At 36.5% G+C, this 11,902-nt stretch overlaps 1 protein-coding gene across 1 annotated transcript; it reads right to left on the reverse strand.

The window, feature by feature from the left end:
• Nucleotides 1-1,165: 1,165 nt before the first annotated feature.
• LOC135694549 (cyanocobalamin reductase / alkylcobalamin dealkylase) lies at nucleotides 1,166-11,900 on the reverse strand. The gene is made up of 2 exons (XM_065213346.2): nucleotides 11,722-11,900; nucleotides 1,166-11,122 (listed from the first exon to the last, which is right to left on the reverse strand). Exons 1-2 carry the CDS (start codon nucleotides 11,824-11,826, stop codon nucleotides 10,475-10,477), a joined length of 753 nt encoding a protein of 250 aa, XP_065069418.2. The 5' UTR covers nucleotides 11,827-11,900; the 3' UTR covers nucleotides 1,166-10,474.
• Between the last annotated feature and the right edge of the window lie 2 nt (nucleotides 11,901-11,902).

Here is an 11,902-nt window from a genome sequence, read left to right on the forward strand (position 1 = left end):
AATTTTGTCCAGTATTATCATTAAATGGAGCTAATATCAGGGATGTGCCGATGGGGGAGGGGGCGTGTCTGCAACCCCAAGAAAGCTGGTCATGCAGCCGGGACCTTATCGTTAATTAGGATGTTTGACCAAATTTCAACCTGTAATTTAGTTATTTTGTTGGTCATGGTTGGTCGTAGTAAACGTTCTTTTTCTAATCTTATTGCAAATAACTTGCTATAGGCTATACGTCGCCAATAAATGAAACTTTCAAAGATGCAGGCGATCGAACATTTCAGTCTCATTTGTAGCCGAAGTGTATCTCCAGCATGGAACGAGCTTAGCTGGTAGCCATCGCAGTTTTCCGAATGCAGTGCTCGTCACATGAGAATTATAGACCAGTGTGCTGTGTGGTCTCCTCAGCTTCAGAGGTTTTCGAGAAAATAATGTTCAATCAAATCTATAATTACATCAGTGTTAAACTGTTCCCTTTGCTTTGTGGATTCAGAAAAGTTTTATTTCGACTTATTGAAGGCCTGAGAAAGTGCCTGGATAAAAAGATGTGGCTTATTCTCCTATCAGAGTGTGATAGAATGTCTTAAACTAAGGCAATTAACAGTCCTTGAATAAGAAATTTGCAAAATTGTGGGAGTAAACGGCTTATTTTAGCTAGATGACGTCATCAATTAATTCGCCAACATCAGCAAATTTAAACTGCTACACACCAAATGAAAGCTCTTTCCAAATGAAAGTTCGAACATACAATTAACGTTGTTGTAAAACAATTATTATAAGATGTATTAGTTTTTTTCGTTGAATTATCTTTGCTTTATGACGTCACGAATCGCTTGACATCTAAAAATTCGCCATGACCCGTCTCGGAATATCGATCTTTAGCCATTAAAATGTAGGAATCTGAAGAGAAAACTGAGATTAGGCAATTTGTTAGTTTTTTTGCAGGCATTTCCATGTCTAAATGGTTTTGCGAAAACTTTTTGGTGCTCAAAGGTAATAAAGCAAGCTTATAACTTTTAAAGGCAACCGACCCAGTATAGAGGAATCTAAAATAAAAATATGGGGTTTTACTATAATAGAGAGAAAGAATTTCAAAATTTTGGGAGTAACACTAGACCATCAACTTAGATTAGAAGAACATATAAGTTTTTTGTAAAGAAGCTGGGGAAAAGGTGAACGCTCTATCCAGGATTGCTTCGTATATGGACAAATCTAAGCGAATTCTTTTAATGAAAACGTTAATTTATCATATTTCAATTATTGTCCTCTTATTTGGATGTTTTGCAGTAGGAAACATTTAACGGTTTGAACCGGCCTTATCTGAACGCTGATTAATGCCATGTATCTACAGAAATAACAAAGTTGTTTTTTATAAACAATTTAAAAACCTGAAATAACAACAATATCACAAAGTGAATTGTTTATGAAATTATGGTCGAAATACAAGTAAAGATCACAAGATGAAATAATGAATATATCAGTGTCTTGTTTACAAATATGTTTAATGTCATTATCAATTTTGAATTCACGGATTCCCCCCTCTAACTCTAGTGACCTTCCCTTATCAACCCGGTCTCCCAAATGCATTCACAACGCTGGTTGATTCACAATCAAAACACTTGACTGAAGTTCCATTCAATACACCAATTCAACTTACGGCCACGTTTGGAAATTACCCCCAAGCTTCATTGTACGACTGTTTTAAGCTCAGGTTTGGTCTTATCAAAGCCCTTTTTGGCCAGATACAACTTTTCAGATTGTTTGTGCTTGTAATTTAGATTTTACGTAGAAATGAAGTTTGACACTTGTAAGGGATTTGACCGCGTAAATCATCACGACCAAATCAGTTAAAATTTTTTTATCTTTATGTCGTCATAAAATCAATACCGTGAGCAATAACATAACGAAAAATTCCAGGTTGACTAAAATCCTTGCTCTTAACCCGAATGTGGGGGCCAAAGTTTTGTACAAAAATGTTTGAAGAATTTTTCAAAATTAGGCTGTAAGTTGAATTGGTGTTTTCAACGTGATTTTTTTCCTTCTTCTGTTCATTAATAAGCAAATGACAACCGAAAATGAATTAATTATTTAAAGTAGTTTTAATAGATTGAAATTGAAGTTGCTCACGATGTTTAAATATTCAAGAACTAGAGCGAGAATAACTGATCCTAAGTACTCTTGTTCAGCGTGTTTTTGTCTTTGATTCGCTACCATTCTCACAAAATGAGAGTATTTTTGACGGATTTAAATAAGTAATCTGCAAAGTCGGTCTTGCAACAGAAGTTTGCTACGGATTTTGCCTTTTATGCTCTGTTGGATTATGTTCTGATGTCAACTGAATGGAAATTGACAAAGTTAGGCCTTACGAGGGATGCTGGAAAACAATGGAATAGCAAAATTTGGCAAGCAATTATTGATGGCAATTCTGATTTTCTTCTTTACTTAATAAGTGGTTATAATTCTCGACAAAATCTGAACTCCAAGAAACAGTTTATTCATCTGCAGTACAGAAATGTTTTCACATATAACTGAAAGTAATTTACCTATGGGGAAGGAAGTTCGGTTGAGTGACTAGCCCGATTCCTATACACAAAAATGGTCACATACAATGGTGGCAAAAATATGGAACTGGCGAGAGAGGGTCTAGCAACCTTTCTTTATCCGTGAAATTTTGGTTCATTCATTTTTTCAAAAGTAAAAAATTATTGGTTGAGGGTTAATCGTTGATTGGTTAGCACGAAATTTTTAATATACATTTGTGTTTAGTGAATGTGACACAGATTGTCGCAAAGGGAGGTCTCAGAAAATTCCCTTAGAAACTCCTCTTTTTATATTCATATTATTTATGATACTCCTTCAGTTACAGATTCACTAAAAGAAATAAATATAGTTAGTTACATTTGAAACAAAAAAACTTTAACAAACTTTAAACTGGTCTACCAGGAGGTCATGCTAGGGATCTTATATTTCTGTATCGATTTTACTTTATTGGCCAAAGAGATAGGTTTTCATTTTGTGCTTAAAAAGGTCAGTAGATTCCACATTTATTATGTCATTCGGGATATCATTCCAGACCCTCGCACCGACGTAGGAAAAACTTTTCTTTGAGAGTTCCAGCCGTAGTTTAGGTATTTGGAGATCGTTTATTCTCCGAGTTTCGTATTTTGAGATCTGAGTTCTCCTCATGAACTTCCTCTTGAAAATTTCTGGGCACATTTTCTTGAGAATTTTGCATACCATTGTGTCCCTGTCATATGTCATAACCTTCTCAACACTTAATCGTGCGGTTGGTATCTGACGTTAATAGGGGCTGATTCAATAAGGTAAAATGCCCTGTTCTGTATCATTTGCAATGCGCTAGGTTTCTTTTCAGGCAAATGACCCCATATCAGGTTTCCATATCTCAGGTGGCTTTCTACTAGTGCTGGGTAGACACAACTGTGATTATGGCAGTATTTCTCTAAGTTTTCTGATAGAACTGAGGCCTCCCCCCAGTTTACCTTTTTCTATCTTGTATTGTTGGTTCCAGGAAAGACTCTCCTTTATAGTAAGACCTAAATATTTTGTCTTGTTTGCCCTCTTATTTCCATCCTTGTAAATTTTGATGTTACCTATTTCAAAGATTTTGCTTAGCTGTTTATCATTACCAAGAAACATGTATTCGCATTTAGCCACGTTGAGACTTGGTTTGTTTTGTCTTAGCCAGTCCATGATTCTTTCTAATTCCATTTTCAGGTCTTCTAGAAGTTGTAGATAATTTTCACTGCTAGAGGAAATATTTGTATCATCGGCATACATATTGGGGTAGAGTGTTGATATGGATATTTCAAAATCATTCGTATACAGAATGAATAGAAGAGGCCCCAAACACGACCCTTGTGGTATGCCGCAAGTGACCTATTTCTTTGAGTTTTTCCCCCCAAGGTAGCTATATTGTTTACGGCCAGTTAGATATGATGTAAACCATGAAAGTTCATTTTGAATGGTACCACATTTCCCTAATTTAGTTAACAGTATTTCATGGTTAATAGTATCAAAGGCTTTACGGGGGTCAAGGAACAGACTTATCAGTTACAGGTATCAGTTGCATTAATTAACGAAGTAATCGTTGAATGTAGCTTGCGATAGGCAAATTGATTATTGGACAAGAGATTGTTTGCGGTTAGGAATTCGAAAAATTGGTCTTGGACCACTTTTTCAAACAACCTTGAGACACCGGAGAGAACCGATATAGGTCTATAGCTATTCATTTCAGACTGTTGCCTGATTTAAATATTGGTGTTACTCTTGCTAATTTCCATTTTTCAGGGAAAACCCCCCGCCAAAGCGATTCATTAAATATTGTTGCAAGAGGTACGCAAATCAGTTCTGCTGCATCTTTTAGTACTTTTGCAAGGATTTTGTCCCGTCCTGATGACTTTGATTCTTTTAGCCCTTTCAGTGCAGTTAGTACCCAATGCTTTGTGACAAATTTGAACATAAACCTAGCAGGTTTTTCTATGTTTTTTAGATATTGAGTGGGGTCATCTTTGGATTTAACTTCAATGTTGCTAGCTAAGTAGTGGCCCGCAATAATAAAATGTTCATTGAAAGCAGAGACTATTTCTTCTTTATCTGTTATTTGCCAGCCTTCATGTTCTATCAGTGGCGCTGAAGTACTCCTAGTTGTTTTTCCCAAAACTACGTTTATGGCTTTCCACATGTTGAATGGGTTGTGTTAGCTTTCAATAATCTGTTTCACATAATAATCCTTCACTGCTTTTCGCATAGCCCTTGTCACACTATTTCTCAGTTTTTTGTATTTGACCCACAGACTGCCAGCCTTAAAAACAGCGCTTACTGTTTTGTTTTATCTCCCTCACACATTAATGCTTTTGTGCTAGGATTGAGCCACGGGGTTTGTTCTGTACGCACTTTTCGTTTTCTAATAGGTGGATGGGAATGTAACGTTGTCTCAAATATTTCATGGAAAGCATCTGTCATCCTATTTGAGTTAAAATTTAGGTCAAAGAATACTTACATCCACTCTATAGAAGCCAAGCTTGATAAAAATTCAGTTTTGTTGTACTTATTCATCGATCTGGCCTCTATGATTTTTTCACTCGTTTGTAAAATACGCCAAGCATTAACCTTCCTAGTTCCGATTAATAAATAATGGTCAACCAAAACTGACTTGATAATATCGGTCTCAAAACTATTTTTTTCTCTATTTGTTGCAAAATGGTCAATGAGGCGTTTTGTAACAATTGTCTTGCCATCTCTATTCGTCTTGGAAGCAATAAAAGTATAATACTGTCGATTTGTTGTTTGAAGTGAAATAGGTCATACAGTATACTCTCCAATTAGCGGACACCATTGGGGCAAGAGCAAGGTGTCCGCTAATTGGAAGTGTCCGCCTTTTAGAAAGTTTTTTTATATGACTTTGACCAGAGATCCTTTGATCGGAGAAAAAAATTGTCCGCTTATCAGAGATGTCCGCCTTTTAGAGTGTCCGTTAATTGGAGAGAATACTGTATAAAGATTTTAGTCGTTTTCTATTACTATCTTTACGAGACATAACATCACAATTCGTATCTTCAATTATTATCGCTTCCTTGTCTTCTGCGTCTTATTTACTTGGAAATCCCTCAAAAGCATCGAAGGACTTGGTATCAAGATTATTTGTTGGGTCCTTGTACCAGCAAAGAATGATAAATTTTGTTGCATTGTTCGTCATTACTTCAACGCAAACAATTTCCAGATCCGAATGTCAACTCGCTGAGAATGATGTAGGGTCTCCCATATATTGCTACCCCACAACCTGCAGCATTCCTGTCCTTTCGATAGACTTTATATTCACCATGATTTACTATCGAATTAGGGATTTTCCGCCAGCCTCGTTTCGTGGGAAGTCTCGTTTCGTATAATCCAACTACGTCAAAATTCTGCTCGTTTATTTTTATTTTTTGTTTATTTTTATTTTTCCTTAAAGAAATGATGTTATAGGACGCAATTCTCAAACCTTTGCGTCTTGAACGATTATCTATATCTTATTGTCTACTCTTGGTTCCGATAGGCCCATTAACCCCTAGCAGTATCGATGATAATTTGTAAAATTACTCGTAACTTTCTTACACCTCTTGGCTTAATGTGCAGGCCATCACTTCCTATGTTACTAAATTCGATTCCAGCTCTTCCTTCAGCAATTCATTCACCTTCTTCACCGTTGCGTTTAGGAATGCACTGTCCTTTCTACTTAGAATGCTGGAGATGGCTCCTTGCGATTGGCGATTTTTACCTTTACGACTTGTAGTGTTGTAATTATTTCGTCTCTTAATTCCTCTGGTGTTTTTGTTTTGATCCTTCTTGCCCCCACCTTTTCCAGCTGCCAGTTCAACCACAAATCAAATTCAAAAACCGATATTTCAGCATATCTCAATAAGAAATGAAATTTGATCAGTGTTGAAATTTATCAAAAATTTCAAAAAACGTCTGAAATAGCACAGAAATGCAGAATGAACCTGTATACTGTTTCCATGTCGCTTTCTTCGTGTCGATTTTTGTTCTTTTTCTAGGTGTTTCATTTTGTTCAATGATATGATATATTTTTCTAACTTGATTAGCTTGGTGTTTTATTACCCTAAAGCTAATTTTATCTGTTTTTAAAGTTATTGATATCTTCTCTGAACCAGCCTGTTTATAAAAATTGAGTAGAAATAAGCAAGTTTATTCAAAAAAGGGCGTCTTCCGACGTTCTGGAAGGGCGTGGCATCACAAAATTGTCGGGCAGCCCCTCCTCTTTTAAACTGGTGCGCGGTCCCTGTTCAGAACACCTTCATATATGCCGCATTCAAAGCAAAGTAGCTGTTTCTGCACTATATCTCAGCCACTGTTCTACAAAATGCACCCTGCTACCAATAAAATATCCATCTTTCCTAGTGATACGAGTTTTGACCTTCAAAACAACTGTATCCATTAGCAATACTTGGACCATATGTTTGTCATTTTGCAACATATTAACCGATGTTACCTCTTTGGTGATATTTCACTGTGTTCTTTCTGCTTTCGTGGTCAAATTTAAAAAATTCTCAAATATAAAACTTTTGGCGTCTTCTTTTTTTTCAAAATAAGAGAAGATGTGCAAAAGTTCCAAAATTGAGAGAAAAAGTCTGTTAAGGATTGAGGCAAGTTCAGGAGAATAAGGAAATGGTTATACCATGTGATCATATCACAGGGATATTGCAGGTATACTTTGCCTGCAAAGAATTTATTTGCACCCATAAGAGACAGAAGAAGGGAAACAGAAGCAGAAGCTTATTTGTTTTTTTCATCATTCATGAAGTAGTATGAAAATTTAGTAGGAAATAAGTCCACTTTAAGGTAAGGTCCGATGAAATAGAGTTTTTTAAGGTTTTAACTATGGAGAAGGTCATTTAGATTTTAGATACAGCCTTGGCAATCGGACAATGAGATTTAGGTTTGGAAAAAGAGACCAGTCCAACACAGGATATGGTTGGTTTGATCAAGCATAAAGGCTGCTGTTGTGGCATCTCGATAGGTTCCCTGCGTTGAAGTCTTGGCTTTTCTGGTTATAAGCTTTGGAGCGATGAAGGTCTCTACTTTGCTTGAATGCTGACGAAATGCACCACAAAATATGGAAGGGTTAGATGCTGTTTGAGAGAAGTTATCTAAAAAGTATCGTTTGCATGAAGATAGCGAGTTCCAGTCACTGAAGCGCCAGAGAGATCAAACAGAGCACTGATCAGAAGTACCATCAATAAGTGAGTCAAAATTAGACACCCCAATTTTGGATGGGGAATAGGCGGGTTGTGCACGATTCCTGTTGTGATCGTAGGACTTTATCTTAATTGAAATTGCCCAGATTTCCCCAGAGAGAAATTCTAAAAGTTAAAATGCATTGGAATCTGTGTGATATATTTGCCGAATATTGTGCCACATTTTTTGCCAAAATATTGTCTATAAACTAAATGCAAAAATGGATGAAAATATATTAGCTATCGGGCTCGTACAAAAGAACATCGCCTCCAAGTTTTCCCAAGGGCTACATCTATCGTCCCCTAGCTTGTCCCTTGAATTAAATTTCGATTCCGATAGGCGGTTTTCAGTTCATGGGACAATATTAAACGTCTTCAGTCGCCATATTATGATATCACTAAAAACTTAAACGACTGAAAAACAATATGTCTTTGGATAGTGAGATTTTTAGACGTCTCCGAGAAAACACCTCAAGAAAATTTTAAAATCAAATGCTTTAAAGTTGTTTACAAATCCAGTCGTTTTATTCGCGAGGCTAATTGTGAAAAGCAAACAAAGTCTGTAGATGCAGGGGCGTCGAGAGGGAGGGGTTAGGAGGGGCAAAAGATCCGGGGCCAGTGCTCCGATAGGACCCGTAATAAAATGACAAGATCTATTTACAATGCAGAAAAGGTAGTATTTCAGCTACTTAAACGTAATCATTCAAAGCCTGTAAGTTTATCGCAGAGAATGTCCACATATCCTTCATTCATGTAAAATGTGTTTGCACATTCTTGTAAAAATCCTTAAAAAACTTTTTCAACAATTGTTCTTTAAACGGGCATTTCCTTTGCTCCCGAGAGACTGAAGGGCACGGCCAAGGGAAATTTTTTTAAGAGGGTCCAATGTTGTGAATCACCCCTGGGCCCGAGCTGCCTCTCGATGGCCCTGAGTGGATGTCAGGATCACAGATAGCCAATGAATTGAGAAGAATCTGCGGAGCCTCGAGGAACTCTATAACCAATAGCAGTGGCGGAAATTGTGGTGGTGTGGGAGGGGGCAAGTGCCCCCTTGTTTTTCGTTAATTGTCGGTTTTGTCGGTAAATTATGTCATTTGTCTTTCAATAAAAGGTTTCATTAAAGACACCGGAGAAGGGGACAGCGGCCTTGTAGGGACCATTGTCGAACCGTTAAATTTCCTCCTTTGCGTTCTTGTCATTTACACTTACCGTTGTCTTCGTATTCACGTAACAACGTATCTTACGAAGTTTTCTGCAACGTAAAAAAAGATCATCAAAACGGGAACTCTTCACAAGAAAAGATGTTTTTGATGAGATCAATCAATATCAACAAGCGGTCCTATAGGCTGAGTTCCCCCTTCCCTTATGAAAAGGAGTGGCAAGGGAGCTAGAGTGCCCTATCAGTCAAGAACCATTGAAGTTAGCTGTCGTAATTTACAAGCAAATTTTTATGACTTTTCTATCATTTTCTCCATATTTCTATGACCTCTTGATCAAAAAAGGTTCAAACAATTTTTAAATGTCAGAAACTGCCTGAAGTTGCCTATAGCAGACCAAACTTACAATAAAAATAATGTTTTAAATTATTTAATTGTTGTCATGCCAGGTCTTTTTACATGCGTGGACCAAGGTAAAGTTATATTCTTCTTCTATCAATAAGTTGCAATGGGTTATTCCTCAAAGAGAATTAAAAGAATGAAGAGTACTTTATCAGCAATTTCTACTTCAAAACATGCTGTACATGTAAAATTGTAACTGATTATAAAACAAAGTCAGCTATGTGGGTATTAATTACTAGCAAAAACTAATAGCTATAATTAACTACTATCAATTTAAGAAAATGTGGTCAAAAATATTAAAAGGCTGCATGAAAATACAGCGTGTATGAATGATATGCATGAAAAATTAAGGTCATTATTGAAAGTTTTAAAGCAAGCGTTTTATTTACAAACGACAAAAAGAGTTGCACAAACATTTTGCTTTTGTTGTCTTTCACAGATAAAAGAATTTACAATTTACAATTCAAAATTTTCAAGATGCCAGGTTGTAATTGCCATGTAGAAAGCTACATTATTGGATGAATCCTCAACAACAGTTATTCAGTATAGCTTTTGAAAATTCTTTTTAATGAGCTTAATCACTATATAGTTTCTTTCTTTTACTTCATTTTTGCACTTAATTGGCTGCAAGAAGCAACAGTTGCCAGGGCTGTATGTGGTAGATGGTACACCTTCTTGGAAAAGAGCAGTTATCTGGCATAAAGATAGTCCATTGAATGGCTGGTTTTATCCACAAAAGAAGGTTTAGCTAACTGCCAATCTTTACATTAAAGGTGCACAATGAGATGCCTATTTTTGAATGCTTTAAACTACCAGGTCATTTGTGGGTGGCCTTTTATCCATTGGAAATGGCAAATTGGTTTTCCATGCCATATGGCAGATAAATTTGTGCTGAGATGGAATTCAAAGTTTTGAATCTTAGATGATGTATGCAGCTTTAAAATGGAAACTAAAAACAGATGTTCAAACATATGCTTAACACTTGTCATGGGGGGTCAGACTATGGAAAGAACAAGGAACTCTTGTAAAAAGGATGATGGCAAAAAGTAAAATTTAACCAGCTAGCACTATACCACAGCCCAACACCTTGTTTGCATCCTGTATTAAGTAGCAAAGATAAAAAGCCTAAACCTGACAAGTTGCCAGACATTACGTCTTATGAATTTCCTATTTGCTTTCTTTCATTGTTTCCATAAGGGACTTTCTTTCAGATGGAGGAGTCATAAAGAACAACCTTTGCTCCTCAGAGTACTTTGAGGCTGGCTCTATAACATCTCGATATGACCAATCCTTCCATGAGAAATTGAATTTCTTCAGAAGTTCCAATTTCTGTTCATCAGTTTTTACAACATCTTCTGGCAATGTTTTGATCAAATCTGGACAGGCTACATTTTCAAATATCAATATTCCTCTAAAAGCAAACCAGCCTCCATATTTGGGATGAATAGAAACCCCATACAATTTTTGTCCTGAAGGTTGCTTTTCTAATTCCTCCTGTCTATAATAATATGCAGCAGCTGAAACATGACCTGCTGTTTGCACCAGAATTTTAGGCCTTCTGTTTGGGTTGACCTCATAATCATGTATGCAAGTTACATTGCAATCTGGAAAGTTTTTAATAATGTTCTGAAAAACATCTCTCATGCACTGATCAAGGGGATCCTGGGCACTTAAGCAGTCATATTTGTCATCTTTGATGAATGGAATGAGGCACTTTTCAAACATGGCTGGAACACTGAGCACCACAAAGGCAACAGTATCTGGATGATAGTTGAGGTGAAAAGAATTACTTACAGCTTCATTATACCAGCCAACCTATACAGAAAACAAAGATATACAAAATTATTTTAGTAAAGAAAGAGAAAAAATACTGTTGTCTAGCAATCTGACATTTTGGCCAGTTATTTTCACTGAGGTCTCTGGTTTGCAAGGAGGAGTTCAGAATGCTTTAAACGTTTTTTTCAAATTTATGATGTGTCTGTAAGTGCCAGATACAAAATTCTTGCATTTATTGCCTTGTAAAAACAATGAATGTGAAATTGCTTTCAGAAAGCTAAATTCTTAAAACAAGCTCACAAGCCTTGCACTTAAGCCTATAGCAGTTTTTACTGTAACAGTTAAACTTGCGCGGGGCGGGAAGCTGTTCTGTTGCTGTCATTAATTGCTGTCATAGTATTACATCGGTGAAAATACGGTGATGATGACGTCGTGCAGGTTCTAGAGCTTGTAGGAAAACAGAAGACTACACAAAAGTTATTCTGCGTAAATATAAAAACACTGATTGATTAAGGATATGTGGAAATAGCATGCTTGACAACGAACGTTATCTCTACAGTACAGGTGGGAAAAGGCCTATATGTGAATGTACACACACAACATGAACAAAATGCTGAGAAGCAATTCTCAAAAATAACCTTGAATGGGTACGTTTCGAGACCAATAGATTCTGAAATCTTCCGTAGCTGATTGCCAATAGACCCAATTTCTTCTACACTCAACAACTTCACGTTTTGATTCATTTTATCACAAAATCGATGGTTTGTTTACTACTTGACAGCATGGAGCTTGGCCTTGAAAATACTCTTTGGTAAACCT

The sequence above is a fragment of the Rhopilema esculentum genome, chromosome 8 (assembly GCF_057945365.1).
Source record: "Rhopilema esculentum isolate cy_ngs chromosome 8, ASM5794536v1, whole genome shotgun sequence".
In the NCBI taxonomy this organism is placed as follows: Eukaryota; Metazoa; Cnidaria; class Scyphozoa; order Rhizostomeae; family Rhizostomatidae; genus Rhopilema; species Rhopilema esculentum.